We start from the raw sequence: 16,461 nt of genomic DNA, 5'->3' as shown, positions 1-16,461 counted from the left end.
ATTTATTAATTGCTAACTATGCCTCAGGTAGGTGCCTGAGGCTGGATTTGAACACAGGTCCTCCTGTACTTTTTGCACCATCTAGTTGGCCCCCATCCAAAAAAAAAAATATCTAAGCTCAGACACTTACAAGTAGTGTGACTTTGGGAAGTCACTTAACTCTGATTGCCTGATTGCCTTACATTTAGGGCCATCTCCAGTCTCCTGATTCATATCTGGCCCCTGGACCCAGTTGACTCTGGAGGAGAAAGTGAGGTTGGTGACTTTGCACAAGCCCCCCTTACTCAAATCTAATTCAGGTGCTTGTCATAGCATCACCTCCCTAATGTCCTGGGCTTCTTTGAAAAACAAAGGCCAAGGGGTAGCTAGGTAATATAATTGATAGAGCACTGGCCCTGGCAACAAGAGGACCAGAGTTCAAATCTGAACCCAGATTCCCTAGATGTGTGACCTTGGGCAAGTCACTTAACCCCATTACCTAAAATAAATTGAAAAATTTTTAAAAGCTTAAATAATGAGAAAATAAAGGCCAAATATCATCACTACGTGCCAAGTACTATGTGAAGCCATGAGGATAAAGGCAAGCAAAATAGTCTCTTTCCTCAAAGTAGCTTATATTCTTTTAAAATATTATTTATTGTCACAGTAGTGGGAGGGTTTCCTGAGTTACACCCTAGGGAGCACCAGGTACAACCTGGGGGAACAGCAAGGGACCTCTGCCAGAGAGAGCATGTGAAGCCCAGCCCTCAGGGCACACAGCTAGCAACGTGGTCTTGCAGCAGCCCAGATCCAGGAAACAGAAGCAGGCAGAGCCGGTAAGCAGGAGCTCCTAGGGCATGAGCCCATTGAACCTAGGGAGGGCAATGAAGAGAGACTGCAGAGCTCTGTCCCTGGAACAGGACTCTGGGGTTCTGAACACATTCAGATCCTGATCGAAGTCTAGGCCACCCCCCATAGAACAGCAGGCCCCCCCCCCAACCTCAGCCCCATGGCAGGAGGGGCACTTATGGTCATTCACAGACCAGGAGGGAGGACAGAGCCTCACACACTGAGGTCCTTGTGGGAGTGTCCCAAAACCTCAGGAAGCACCCCCAAAACAGGCTTAGGCTGGGAAAATGAGCAAGCACAGAAACAAGAGGAACACCATTGAGAAATATTTTGCCTGTGAGCCCAAGAAGGATCAAAACACTCAGTCTGAAGAAGAGGAAGCATAAGCTCCTGCATCTAAAGACTCCAAGAAAAACAGAAATTGGGCTCAGGCTATGACAGAGCTCAAAAAAGACTTTGAAAAGCAAATGAGGGAGATAGAAGAAAAACTGGGAAAAGTAATGAGATGCAGGAAAAACAAGAAAATGAAGTCAGCAGCTTAGTCAAGGAAATCCAAAAAAATGCTGAAGAAAATAGCATACTAAAAACCAGCTTAGGTCAAATGGATAAAACAGTTCAAAAAGTTATTGAGGAGAAGAATGCTTTAAAAAAGCATAATTGGCCAGATGGAAAAAGAGATAAGAAAGCTCTCTGAGGAAAACAAACCCTTCAGACAAAGAATAGAACACAGGGAGATTGATGAATTTATGAGAAATCAGGACTCAATACTTCAAAACCAAAAGAATGAAAAATTAGAAGAAAATGTGAAACATCTCATTTTAAAAACTGATATGGAAAACAGATTTAGGAAAGATAATTTAAAAATTATTGGAATACCTGAAAGTCATGATCAGGAAAAGAGCCTTGACATCATTTTCAAAGAATTACTACAGGAAAATTGCCCTGATATCCTAGAAGCAGAGGGCAAAATAGAAATGGAGAGAATCCACCAATCTCCCCAAGAAAGAGGAAATAAAAAATAACCAAAAACCAACCCCCAGGAATATTATAGCCAAGTTCTAGAATTCCCAAGTCAAAGAGAAAATATTACAAGCAGCCAGAAGGACACAATTCAAATACTGTCGAGCTGCAGTCAGGATCACACAGGACTCAGCAGCAACTACATTAAAAGCTCGTAGGGCTTGGAATATAATATACTGGAAGACAAAAGAGCTTAGAATGCAACCGAGAATCAACTACCCAGCAAAACTGAATGTCCTCTTCCAGGGAAAAAGATGGACTTTCAATGAACCAGGGGAATTTCAAATGTTCCTGTTGGAATGGCCAGAAGCTGAGCAGAAGGTTTGATCTTCAAATACAGGAGTCAGGTGAAGCATAGAGATTAGAGAAGGGGAAAATATGAGGGACTTGATGATGATGAACTGCATGTATTCCTGTATAGAAAGATGACACTGATAATACTCATATGAACCTTCTCAACAAAGCAGGTAGAAGGAGCTTTTATAGATGAAGCACAGGAGAAAACTGAATCTGAAGATATATTGTGGTGTAAAAATGGAGTCAATAGATAAAAGGGAAATGTAATGGGAGAAAGAAAAATGAGAGGAGGAATAGGCTAAAATATTTCATATAATAAGATTTTTCTTTATTACAATGAACTATTGCAATGATATGGAAGGGGGAAGGCAAGGGGTAATGAGGGAATCTTCACTCTCATCAGAGGTGGCTAAGAGAGGAAACAGCATATATACTCAATGGGGTATAGACATGTGGAGTAAGAAGAAGAGAAAGGGGACAAGGTGAAGGGGTGGGGATGTGAATGATGGAGGAGAGGATGAACTATGTGGGGAGAGTGGTCAGATATAACACATTTTCTTTTTTACTTCTTACAAGGGGCTGGGATTGGATGGCCTGTCTGGGACCATTAGGACCAGGTAGATGCTGGGCCTAAGGGGTAGTATGGGGGCTCAGGGCCTCTTGGCCCCAGGACCAGGGATCTGTTTGCTGGCCACTCAGCTACCCTACAGCAGAGTCAGTGAAAGGAGAGAGAAAATATAATACATGGTAGTGGAGAAATACGAAAGGAGGGAGTTGCGATCAGCAATGGCAACGGTGGAAAAATATGGAAGTAACTTTTGTGATGGACTTATCATAAAGAATGTGATCCACCCGCGACAGAGTTGGTGGTTTTGGAACACAGACTGAAGCACATTTTTTATTATTATTATTTTTTGGGGGGTGCAGGGTAAATGGGGCTGGGTGACCTGCCTGGGGCCACATAGCAGGGTGACCATTGTGTGTCTGAGGCCAGATTTGGACCCAGGTGCTCTGGGCTCAAGGGCCAGTGCTCTGTCTGCCACCCAACTGCCCCTACTATTATTACTATTTTATTTTATTTTGGGTCTTTTTTTTCTTCTTTTGGTTTTTGTAGGGCACTGGGGTTGGGGTGGCTTGCATGTCACACAGCTGTGTGATTGTCGGGTGTACGGGGCTGGATGTGGGCTTGGGTGCTCCTGGCTCCAGGGCCAGTGCTCCGTCCACTGCGCCACCTGGCCATACCTACAATTATTACTATTATTTTTTAATTTTAATTTTAATTTTTTTCTCTCCCCTTTATTTTATTGCTCAAGCAAGTCTATATATTTTGGGAGATGGGGTATTTTATTTACTCTTAAACAAGAATATTTTATTAATGTATAAAAACATTATTTGTACAAAATGAGAATAAATATTAAATTAAAAAAAATAAAGAAATCTCTTTACCCAAAGTGAAAAAAAAAAGAATATTATTTATTGGGCGGCTAGGTGGCACAGTGTATAGAGCATCCACCCTGGAGTCAGGAGTACCTAAGTTCAAATCTGGCCTCCATCACTTAATAATTACCTAGCTGTGTGGCCTTGGGAAAGCCATACTTAAACCCATTGCCTTGCAAAAAAAAAAAAAAAGACAAAAACTAAAAACTATTTATCAGGAAAAAAATCTACATTATTTTACATGCATTTCTATTCATCCTACCATCTCTCCTCCCTTCTATTGAACAACAACAAATTATCGTAAATATTCATAGTAAACCAAAATAAATGCCCACATTGATTATGCCCCCCAAATATGTCTCTGCATTTTTAATCCATCATTTCTCTTGCTGAAAGTCAGAGTTCTGTTACATCTTTAGTCTTTTGCACTCATAGTTTATCATAGTAGGGACTAAAGTTCTAAAATCTTTTAAATCTGCTTTTCTCTTCTAAGTGGCTATCATCATATAAACTGCTCAACTGTTCTGCTCCCTTTTCTCTATATCAGTTCATAGAGGTCCTCCCAGGTTCTGAAGTTGTTCATTTAATCATTCCTTACATAAAATGGGATAATAATAATGGGATATGATTGTACTCATATGTTACTTTTTATATTCATATACCATAATTTGTTTATCCTTACCAAGAGGACAGTCCCTTACTTTCCAACTTAGAGCTAATAAGAAGCAGCTTTGTACATATGGGTCCTTTTCTTATTTCCTAGATCAGAATTCTAATGGAAAAGACAATACATAAAGGCAAACTAGTAAGAACATGATGCCTGCATGGTATGGTGTGTTATAGGTAGCAGTAATATGGAAGCCTGATCTTGGCAAAATAAGACTGATAGGAGAATAATTGGGGGGGGTGCTCAGAATAGGACTGGGAAGAGGAAAGTCTAGGTTATCTGGGAGACAGAAATGGAGGTGATGAAATAGGGGAAGCATATACAGAGAATACACTAGCTTTAAGCATAATATTCATCAATTAATCACATCTTTACCACTTTATAAAAGGGATTATAAAGTCCCTTTGGGCTTCTAACTTGTTCTTTAGGAAAAGCATTTAACAGAACCAATGATGGTTGGTTGGTTCTTGCCCTTCGTAAGAAGACCAAACTGATATCACTATGTTTTGAGACAAATTACAGTGTGTCCAACTGTGGCTGATCAGACTAATACTAGCTTGGAATGCTCTACCAAAGGTTGGGCACAAATAGTACATGTGAACACCTGGGGTGGGTACTCTAAACTTATGGATGTCATGTTTCCTTTGAGCTTCAATTCTGCCTTCCTTATAGAGTACAGCACCCTCACTGAGGAGGGCATGGCATGCTGGATAGTCCTGTGCCAGTGTCTCTAATGCTGTACAATCAATTCTTTTTATTTATTTATTATTTATTTATTATTACTATTATTACAGTAATTTTGTTATAAGTAAGCATAACGCCCCCCAAGAAGATGAGAAAGCTCAAGAATAGTGAGAGAGAATAAAAAATGTACTACAGTCTGTGTTCAGATTCCAATGGCTCTGTATCTGGGGTGAGTTGCTTTCTTTATCATAAGTCCACCAGAGAAGTTGCTCCAGTATTTTTCTCACAGTTACTATTGCTAGTTGTACCTCCACTCTATTCCTCCCCACTCTCATTTTCTCTATTCTCTCTCTCTCCTTTCATCCTGACCCTGTCCAAAAGTGTGTTGTATCTGAGTACCTTCTCCCTTGATTTTCCCTCTTTTCTATCACCTATTCCCCCCTTCCCTCCCCCCTCCCCCCTTATCCCATCCCTTTCTTCTCATTTTTCTCTAGGGTAAGATAGATTTCCTCACCCCATTAAGTGTGCATGTTATTTCCTCTCTGAGTCATTTCTGATGAGAATGAAGGCTCACTCAGTCCCCCTTGCTTCCCCCTTTCCACTCCATTGAAAAAGCTTTTTTTTGACTCTTATGTGAAATTTCTTAGCTTCTTCTTCCTTTTCCTTCCTCCCAGTACTTTCCTTTATCACCCATTGACTCCATCTTTTTACTATATTATATCATTATATTCCACTCTATCCTGTGTCCTGTCTATATATATGCTCCTTCTAACAGCTTATTTTTAGAGTTTTTTTTTTTTTTGCAAGGCAAATGGGGTTAAAGTGGCTTGCCCAAGGCCACACAGCTAGGTAATTATTAAGTGTCTGAGACCAGATTTGAACCCAGGTACTCCTGACTTCAGGGCCAGTGCTTTATCCACTGTGTCACCTAGCCGCCCCAAAACAGCTTTTATAAATGAGAAAGTTCATGAGTTATCAATAGTTTCTTCCCATGTAGGAATACAAACAGTTCAATATTATTACATTCCTCATAGTTAGTCCTTCTCTTCCACTCCCTCTATGGTTCACCAGAGTCATATACTTGGAGATCAAACTTTCTGTTCAGCTCTGATTGTTTCAGTAGGAAAGTTTGAAAGTCCCCTGTTTCATTGAAAGTCCAGCTTTCCCCCTGAAAGAGAATGTTCAGTTTTGCTGGATAGTCGATTCTCAATTGTAAACCAAGATCTTTTGCCTTCTGGAATATCATATTCTAATCCCTACAAGTCCTTAATGTAGATGCTGCCAGATCCTGTGTAATCCTGACTATGGAGCCTGGGTAGTTGAATTGTTTGTTTCTGGCAGCTTTTAGAATTTTCTCTTTGATTTGGGAGTTTGGGGATTTGGCTATAATATTCCTGGAAGTTTTTCTTTTGGGATCTCTTTCAGGAGGTGATTAGTGAATTTCCTCAATTTCTATTTTACCCTCTACTTCTCAGATCTCAGGGAAATTTTGCTGTATTTCTTGAAAAATGAAGTCTAAACTCTTTTCCTGATTGTGGCTTTCAGATAGCCCAATAATTTTAAAATTATTTCTTCTGGATATGTTTTCAAGGTCAGTTGTTTTTCCAATGAGATATTTCACATTTTCTTCTAATTTTTGGCTTTTTTGGAAGAGTTTTATTTTTTTCCTGATTTCTTGCAAAGTCATCAGCTTCCTTTAGCTCCATTCTGCATTTGAAGGAATTATTTTCTTCAGAGGACTTTTTTATCTCCTTTTCCAACTGGTCAGTTCTGCATTTTAAGACATTCTTCTCCTCATTTGCCTTTTGATTTGCTTTTTCCAATAGACCTAAATTGTTGGGGGGGGGTTAGAATTTTGCAAGGCAAATGGGGTTAAGTAGCTTGCCCAAAGCCACACAGCTAGGTAATTATTAAGTGTCTGAGGCCAGATTTGAACTCAGGTACCTCTGACTCCAGGGACAGTGCTCTATCCACTGCACCACCTAGTCACCCCTCCTAAAGTCTTTTTTTGAGCTCATCCATAGTCTGAGTCCATTTCCTATTTCTTCTGGAGGTTTTGGATATAGAAGCTTTGATTTTGTCATCATCTGAGTATGTGTTTTGATCTTCCATGGGACTAAAGTAATTCTCTATGGTCAGATTCTTCTTTTTTCTGTTGTTTACTCATTTCCTCAGACAAAGACCAATTTACAGCACTTCCAAGGCTTTGTTTTTTTTGGAGGGGACACCCCACTGGGACCTTTATTCCTCCAAGGTCTTGTGCTCTCTTGCCTGTGCTTTGAGTGCTTTGATATGTAGATGACCACCTCACTTCCCTCTGCCCTGGAGCTGTAAGGAAGGGTCCTGCTTGGCTATCTTTATGGAAGTCCAAACTGTAACCTGGATCTGAGTGTAGGCAAACAGCAGAGTCCTACCCTGAGGGAGAGCAGAGAAATTTCTGCAGTCTTCCCTGACCCCCTAAGCATCTGTGGGCTGTGCCCTGGGGGTGCAGGTTGCTTTCTCCAGATTCTTTTTTTTTTAGGGTTTTTTTTTGCAAGGCAAATGGGGTTAAGTGACTTGCCCAAGGCCACACAGCTAGGTAATTATTAAGTGCATAAGATTGGATTTGAACCCAGATACTCCTGACTCCAAGGCCGGTGCTTTATCCACTATGCCACCTAGCTGCCCCTTTCTCCAGATTCTTGCTGCAGGTTCTGCTGCTGGTGCTCCCTAACTCCACACTTATTCTGGTGTAGCAGAATTCTCTTACCACCCCTTCAAACTGTTCCAGGATGTGCTGTAACTGGGGCTTTTTCCAACTCCCAGTCCTGGTGAAACACACCTTTCCTGCAGAATTTCTAAGTTATCTTAGACTGGGAAAATGTATCGTGCAGTCTTTCTGTGGGTTCTGCCCCTCTAAATTTTGTCTAGAGTCGTAATTTGTTGGCTTTTGGAGTTTTGGGGGGAAGGAGTTCCTGAGAAATGCTGCCTTCATGCTGTCATCTTGGCTCCACCCCTGTACAATCAATTCTAATGTTCTTCAATGAAACCTTCAAGTTTTCTCAATATCACTTCTTCTGATTCCCTTGTGAGCACTTGCCCTGTGTTAGTTTTCCATAAAATAGTTTTTTTTGGCAAGTGTACATCTGGCATTCTAACATGTCCAGCCCATCATGTCTGCACTCTCCGTGGTAAGGTTGGAATGCTAGGTACTTTAGCTCAAGAAAGGACTTCAGTGTCTTTTATCTCTTTTTTTTTTTTGCCAGGTGATCTTCAGAATCTTTCTAAGACAATTTAAATGGAAGTGGTTCATTTTCCTGACTTGGTGCTGGTGGACTGTCCAATTTTCACAGGCATATAGCAATGAGGTAAGCACAACGGCTCTGTAAACCTTCAATTTGATAGCCAGTCTAATATCTCTTTTCTCCATACTTTCTTTCAGAGCCTCCCAAATATTGAGCTAGTTCTGACAATGCAAGTGTCAACCTCATTGTCAATGTGTACTTCCTTGGAAAAGATACTGCCAAGGTAAATGAACTCCTCCACAGTATTCAAAACTTCTCCATTTGCTGTAATCCATGGATCCACATATGAATGGTGTGGTGGCACCTAGGTTTTGGCCGACGGAGCAACTGGGTTTTCTTAGTGTTAATTGTAGACCAAAATTAGCACAGGCAGCAGAGAATCAATCCCAAATTTGTTGTATCTCAGCTTCAGAGGCTACATTGAGTGCCTAATTATCTGTAAACAGAAGATCATGCAGCAACACTCTATCCACTTTGGTCTTCACTTTTAGTGTTTTCATCTTCATTGAAGGCATTTGATAACATGGCTGAAAACATCATGCTAAAAAGTATGGGAGTGAGGACATATCAGAACCAATGATAATTGATAGATGGACATATGGCATACATCCCTATTTGCTCATAAAATGGTTGGTGGGTTCTTGCCCTTATTGAAGATCAAAATAACATTACTATGTTAGAGACGAACTATAGTGTATTGGACTGTGGTTTATTAGACCAGATTTGAGCTTGGTATGCTCTATTACAGGTCAGGCACAAATAGTTCATGTGAACGCCTGTGATAGTTACATTATACTTAAATATCTCACATTTCCTTTCATTTGCTTCTATTCTAATCTATCTCGGAGAGCACAGCACCCTCTAAGATGAGGGCAAGCTATGCTGGGTAGTCCTGTGCCAGGTCTCCCATGTCACACAATCAAATCCAGAGTTCTTAGGAGATTTTCAGGGTATCCTTGAAAACAAACTTTAGGGGAAACATAAGGCAGAATACTTGCCAAAAGTAGTTTGCCACTATGATGGTGAAAACAACATAGATTTCAGATCAAAGCGGCATTCTCTGTGGATGGTGAGATCTAGAAATAATATATTTTTAAAAATTAATGCTACAGATATATTTTTGGTCACCATGAAGTCTTTTTTTTGTCAGAGACCTCCCTAGGATATATGAAATATATATTATAATAATTACATTCATATAATTATTATATTTATATAATTACATATAATTTTTTATAATAAATACTATATATAAATTTGTATAATTATATATAATTTATATATTATATAATAATATAATCTTGTAATAGTCAACTGGTATTGTTGTACAACAGTACTCCCTCCAAGCATAACTAAAAATGCTTTGCATAAAGGGCAAGAGAAATGGGTGGGTGGTGGTTGCCTCTGTTTTCCTACTTTTGGCAAGTATTCCGTCTTATGTTTCTCCTAAAGTTTATTTTCTTAGCAATACAGGAAAATCTACCCAGTGGAGAGCTGGGAACAACGTAAAATCAATGAAGAGACCCCAAAGAAAAACAATATTAAGAGAGCCTCAAGTACTTGTTTAAAATAAATAAAAGATGAGATGGTCACCTGACAAAAAGCAGGAATGACCAGGGAATAGTTAAGAGTGCTCTACTGTACTTTCCCAGTGTTAAGAACATAGGATCATTTATCACCTAGAACCTCTTCATTTTACAACTGAAAATAATGGAGTTCAGGGAGGTTTTGATTTACTTGGCCCAGGACAAGGGGAGAAAGGTCTCTAACTTATCAGAGGAATTCCTTTTGGTGAATTTTTGGGAGATAAGAGCAAGCATCTCCCAGAATAGATAGATTGGTGATGTGATTTGCATCATCGGAAGGAATTCCCAAACTGATGAGATCCTGGATTCAATATTTTATACAGTGCCTAGTGTGTGGGAGTAGGACTAGGAACTGCTTGAGATTTCATTAATCAGGTATTTTCTGAATGAGGAAACTTCCTCTAGCCATATACATATCTCTACAATCTGTGGTCTCAAGTTTCCCATAGTAGATATATAATAAATGCTAGTTGAATTCCAACGGAATTATTGGCAATTTGCAGCTGGTGGTGAGGGCACAGATGATAGACTGGTGGTGGGGAGGACTAGAAGGTTGAGGGGAGGGGGGTTAGAATACATGCTGTGACAACTAATGATGAGCCAGCATCTAGGGGTCACCTTAAGGTGACAAAGCTCCTTTGTGTCATTTTATCCCCACAATCCACAAGTAGCTGCAATCATCATCCCAGATGAATAACCCGAGGCTGAGTGATTCCTCCAGGTCCACCCGGCTGGAAGCTTCTGGGGATGGATTTGAATCAGGTCTCCAGCACTCTAACTAACGGAAGCATCACCTAGTAAACACAAGGTTGTTTTTTTCCCCTAAACATTGTAGGCCTGTCCAAAGCATCGTCATGGCACCCCTTCTGGGAAAGGAGGAAGGCCGCGCGGCCGGGGTTTTCTTCAAGCAGGGCTGGGTGGAGGGACGGCCCCAAAGGCCTCCGCGCGGTGCGGCTCACCGGCCTGGAACATCACTGGTTAGGGTTTGGAAAGCTGTCATGGTGGGGCCCGCAGTGTCTTGGGGGCGGCGGCTCGCGGACTAGAGGGTCCCACAGAGCGGCCAGGCTTGAAGACACCGCTTCAGAACCTAAGGAGGCCTCCCGACTCGGCGCATGCGCACCGGCCAAGCGAGCAAGCCGCGGAGTCCTCCGCGATCCCAGCATGCCTCCAAGCGTGTAAACGATTGCTTCCGGACCGTGACTTTTCACTTTCGATTCACCCCCGCTCCCCCATCCGCGCCCACTTCTGATAGGTCCACCTCCGACTCACTCCGACCCGCGTGACTGGGCCCTAGACGAGGAGACCAATCAACGATCTGAATGGGACGGGCCATTGGGGGGGGTCAGCGAGAGGAAAGGGCGGGACCGGCAGCGAGCGCGCCTGCGCGTTGTGAGGGCCGGAGGCGGAGGAGTCGGGGATTCGCGACGGAACCCTCGGGGACCTCTCCAACGCCGGCACCATGGTGAGTGTGTGGCCGCGGCTTGGACCGGGACTCAGGAGGGCTGAGAAGGAAGAGAGCTCGGGGAAGACGGAGAGGGGAGAGGCCCGAGGGAGGGGAGCGGGCCCAGGGGAGGTCCCGGGGGCTGGGGAGGGGGTAGCAGCCCGAGGGAGGGCCTTCCTGGCCGGAGCGGGCCGGCCCGAGGGGCTGCGGCTGCGCCCGCCGCTCAGGCCCACCTCTCTCGCCCCCGTCCCCCTCAGTCTATCATGTCCTATAACGGAGGGGCCGTCATGGCCATGAAGGGGAAGAACTGTGTGGCCATTGCGGCGGACAGGCGCTTTGGCATCCAGGCCCAGATGGTAACCACCGACTTCCAGAAGATCTTCCCCATGGGGGACCGCCTATATATCGGCCTGGCGGGACTCGCCACCGACGTACAGACCGTGTAAGTAGGAGCTCTCCGCCCTCCGAGCCGAGGGGCCCCTGATAGATTTTGAAGGATTCCATGAATTTGGGGGCGGGGATGACATTTCTTTGCACTCTTCTCTAACTAGAACTTTTTAGAAACACTCCTGAGAGATAGTCCTTAGGCTTCATCAGACTGCCGTGACCCGACACAAAAGACCTTCTGGTCTCTTGGACGCCTCTCCCTGGAAGGGGCTTTGTTCGCCCTACTGCCCTCACTGGACCCGGATTTTGTACCGTTATGTTTATTAAGACGCCACCCCCATTTCAGATTGGGGGAGAGGAGGGAAGGATACAAATATAGATAAGGCATCTTGAATTCAGGAGTCAAGCTTGAAGTATCAGGGAAGGGGAAGACGGGATACACTTCTTTAAAAGAACGCTGACGGTATTGGGCCACAACTGATAAGCATCGAGATAGTTGTGTAGGAGTGAAAATCAAAAAGAGATCTGTTCTGAGCAGGATTGATTGGGGTAGGCTTGAAAACATAGAATTAATAGAATCTTAGAGCTGGGAGAGCCTATAGGAAGAAGCTTGTCCAATCCTTTCATATTGCATATAAGGGAGGCCCAGGGTAGGTAAATAACTTATCCTGAATCAAACATCTAAATAGAAATGTTTGAATAAGAACCCTGGTCTTCTGGCTTCTTGTCCATTGCATTTTCTATCATTATCTCACCATCTTCCAACCAAAAATTAGGGAAGTCCTAGGGAATTAATTATTTGAGACTTGAGTAAATGTGAGTTATTTGAACTTGTCTGCATCTTTCTGACTCCAAGACCATTCCGTATACTTTAACCCTACTACAACAAAATTTGACATGAACCTTTGATGGATTGATTGAAAGGAAGGAGAAGGGGGAACTCTGAATTAAGCTGTGGAGATAGTAAATTAAATTATAGGAGGGAGTAACAGGGAAGTAAATCTTAAAATGTGGGTTTGAAGTTAGAACATGAAAGGATTAATATCCTTTCTCCTTTAGGCAGTGGGTAGCCGTCAAAAATTTCTGAGTAATGAGATAATATATTTTATAATAATCTGGTGGTACCAGGCATAATGAATTGGAGAGACTTCAGAATAAATGTGAATTCAGATACAAGCTTAGAATATGGGAATGGGACAAAGGATTGGATCATTCAAGTCATTGTATAGGAAGAACTGACAGTACTTGGTGACTGACTGGATGTGGGTGAATAGGTAGAAGGAGTTAAAGAGCACTTACAATCTTCTCCTTTTCCTAACTCTGTTAAGGTCCAAACAAAAAATAAAATAAAATGGAAAAAAGTCAAAAAAGTTACAGAGCAATGGAGTAGTCTTACCCCTCACTTCATCTTTCTATTGGTACAGTTAAGACAGCAAGTAGAGCTATTAAAAGAAATATTTATAAAGCTACATATTCTCAAGTTCTGATTGGCAAAAACAGATATGCGGTTGAAACAGGTGGAGTTATTCGGTGAAGACTTCTTGAAAGGCAAGTTTAGTCTTGGTTGGTAATATTGACTTGGTTTCTTGCCTCCTGTATGGCAACAGGAAGGTGACAAGCCAGTATTGACATGGTTGACTCTTGGTTTCTTTCCTTAGAGCTCAGCGCCTTAAATTTCGACTGAATTTGTATGAATTGAAGGAGGGTCGACAGATCAAGCCTTATACACTCATGAGCATGGTAGCCAACCTCCTCTATGAGAAACGGTGAGCAAGTCCTGGGGTTAAAGGTCTGGGAGGGCTTTCAAAAACTGGCCTCCAGGATTAACTGCTTGGGAGTAAAGCAGGAGCTCTGGAACACAGTGCTGATGCTAAAAGATGGTATTTGTGTGTTTGTGTGTGTGTGTGTGCGCGCGCACGCGCACTATTGGTGGAAGAGTTCAACTTTGGGGAAACCTTGTTTCCAAAGAGACTTTTTTTGAGGGAAGCAATATGGTAGTGTATAGTTCGGCATTGGAAGTCAGAAAAGATCTAGATTAGAATCTGTCCTCTGACATTTACTAGCTGGGTGAGCAGTCAAAATCATTTAACCTCCCTATGCCTCAACTGTAAAGTCATAATACCTTTGGGGATCAAATTTAATTCTATAATGGTTTACAAACGCTTTCTTTGTTAAGAGGTTATGAGGTGACCCACCCTTGATCATACAGCATAAATGTCAGAGATGGAGTCTGAGCCCAAATCTAACGTTCTTCATTACCATCTATTTCCTAATTCATAGTTACTGCCCTGCGAAATAAGCCACCACTCCCTTCCCTTTTCCCCAGTCCAACTCATACAAAACTCAAATGTAACCTACCATGGCAGTGTGTGAGTGAGGGGTAAGAACCTATATAAGCTTTTAAGCTATAGCTAGACTTCCATTTGTATGGATACTACCTCTACTGATATAAATGGCAACTTATCTATACCTTCCCCTGAAGTAGTGAATGTATGACACTTTGAAAACCTGAAAGCATAGAACTTAACTCTTGTTGTATTAAGTCTTATCCCTGTTAGGCCCAGAGAGGAAGTTAGACTTCAAAATGCTATAAGTTTGCAGCCAATTCTCTAGGATCAGGGAGAGAAAACTCTCTTGATGTGGTGATGAGTAGAGAAGGACCTTTAGGATGGAGTGGACTTAGAAGAGTGTAAGAATAGTGACAGAATGGAGAGGGGAACCATTTGGATGGGAGGGAACAGAGTCAAGGGAATTCTAAAAAGAAAAGAAAATACCTGAGGCAGCTATAAAAGGGAAGATTGAGAAAAGTACAGGAAAAAGGAAGGGGTAAGAGTTCCTCAGTCTCACCTGATGCCGAAAAGGGAATGAAAAACTTAAGAATCAAATCAATGCAAGGAAACAAGCTGATGGCATACTGATTGGTGGGGTGTTTCCTGCCCTGACTTCAACCTGGGAGAAGTGTGGGAGTGGGGAGGTACTTACTGAATTCTTCTGACCACCCCTTTCTACCCTACCACTGCCAGGTTTGGCCCCTACTACACTGAGCCAGTCATTGCTGGCTTGCACCCTAAGACCTTTGAGCCCTTTATTTGTTCCTTGGACCTCATCGGCTGCCCCATGGTGACTGATGATTTTGTGGTCAGTGGCACCTGCTCGGAGCAGATGTATGGGATGTGTGAATCCCTCTGGGAACCTGATATGGTGAGTGGAGCTGAGGGTGTTGGGAGATCCCAAACCCTGGGGGCAGCTGCCTGGGCATTCTACACCCTTGTCAACAAATAGTGAGTTTGCATGAAAAATTCTAAATGTTGAACTTACAGCCAGAGAATCTTCTGGCTAGAGTTGGAGCCAGAGTTTGCTTATAAATGCTCACTTCTTTGATTTTCACTTCTCTGGCTCTAGAATCATCCCCTAGACCTGATATTGAATTGTAGGACTACCACTTTTTAAAGACCTATTTCAAAGGCTTAGTTTTCTTGTTCATTTACACCACAGACTGGAAATTAGAAAGGGGCTGGGATGAGACCCTGGGCTAAGTCTGAAGAGCTTAGTTGAGAAGTGCTGTTAGTGAATAAGGGGGTTCCATCAGGGGCTGGATCAGGTCTTAGGTTCCAGAGTTGATAGGCTTTTTTTTTTTTTTTGGTAGGAACCTGAGCACCTCTTTGAAACCATCTCTCAAGCCATGTTGAATGCTGTTGATCGGGATGCTGTTTCAGGAATGGGGGTGATTGTCCATATCATGTGAGTATAGACTAGTGTAAATCCCTATTGTACTAGGTGGACCCTGGGAGAGGAAATCAATTTTTTTGGTAGTCATTCATATTCTTCTTAGAGCTAAATGCCTAGAAGATAGTTTCAAACAGACCATTTGTCTTTAACAGTAGACCAGATATCATAAAAGAGTGTAGAGATAATTTATTTTCCTTCTGTGCTGCAGATTTTTGGGAGGAGGGGTAGCAAGTTTCTGCTCTTTTCTCCTTTCCCCAGTATGATTTTCAACACTGTAAACTAAATGTAAATATAGTTTAGCAAAATTAAAAGGCATGTGAACTTCTTTCCATTTTAGGGGAACTCCAGGTTATCCATTAGTACTCCTTTGTTACAGCAGTTGTATTTAATTTGGGTGGTGGGAATCTTTTTTTGCCCCAGTTACCTTGCATTTTTTTCTCTATCTTCCCCCTCCCATGAAAAAAGAACTAAAAATTAGTAACAAATAGACATAGTGAAGGAAAACAAATCCTCATATGGTTACATACCAAAATTGGGTGTAAGGCCAACTATTAGTGCAACTGTATTATAGGATATGAGCACTGAATAAGAAGCCAATGAATAAGTGTTACATTTATTTTAGACTTCTATTATAGAAGTATCTGAGTTGGTATGGTAACGTGGATATGACGTTAAACCTTCAATTACAATCTTCTCTTGATCCCCCCTTTAGTGAGAAAGACAAGATCACCACCCGGACACTGAAGGCACGGATGGACTAACCTCTCACCCATCTTCCTCTCCCAGACTCATTCATCTTTTTCTTAAAAAAATAAAAGTAATAGGATACCTTTTCTTTCTTGCTTTCTGAACAACTTCCATAGATGTTTCAGGGATTTACTCTACTCCTTTCATTCTTTTTCTGACCTGTTGAAAATCTTGGGTACTATTATTTGACCCATGTACAACTGGTAGGATTGAGGAATTTTTGGGGGTGGTATTTATCCAGATCTTGTTGAAGACTGGGGGGTGGGGGGGTGGGGAGAAGTAATAGGAGACAATGATGAGGCACTCACTGCACTGCCCTTTTAGGCAAGTCTTAATAAAATAAATGCCATACCT

The 16,461-nt window shown here is 42.1% G+C and overlaps 1 protein-coding gene across 1 annotated transcript; it reads left to right on the top strand.

Moving 5' to 3' along the window:
* Positions 1–11,165: 11,165 nt before the first annotated feature.
* Positions 11,166–16,195, top strand: PSMB3 (proteasome 20S subunit beta 3). Its single transcript, XM_074224077.1, has 6 exons — positions 11,166–11,265; positions 11,502–11,686; positions 13,290–13,397; positions 14,655–14,832; positions 15,278–15,372; positions 16,073–16,195. The coding sequence occupies exons 1-6, from the start codon at positions 11,263–11,265 to the stop codon at positions 16,119–16,121; spliced, it is 618 nt and encodes a 205-aa protein (XP_074080178.1). The 5' UTR covers positions 11,166–11,262; the 3' UTR covers positions 16,122–16,195.
* The last annotated feature ends 266 nt before the right edge of the window (positions 16,196–16,461 follow it).

This window comes from Macrotis lagotis, chromosome 2 (genome assembly GCF_037893015.1).
Source record: "Macrotis lagotis isolate mMagLag1 chromosome 2, bilby.v1.9.chrom.fasta, whole genome shotgun sequence".
Taxonomy (NCBI): domain Eukaryota; kingdom Metazoa; phylum Chordata; class Mammalia; order Peramelemorphia; family Peramelidae; genus Macrotis; species Macrotis lagotis.
Note: the sequence above shows the minus strand (reverse complement) of the source record. Positions and strands in the feature narration are given on the sequence as shown.

Excerpts from the sequence above, each read along its gene's own strand:
- PSMB3 (XM_074224077.1), top strand. Across the intron at positions 14,833-15,277 it reads CCCTCTGGGAACCTGATATG|GAACCTGAGCACCTCTTTGA; the intron begins GTGAGTGGAGCT and ends TTTTTTTGGTAG. Across the intron at positions 15,373-16,072 it reads GGGGTGATTGTCCATATCAT|TGAGAAAGACAAGATCACCA; the intron begins GTGAGTATAGAC and ends TCCCCCCTTTAG.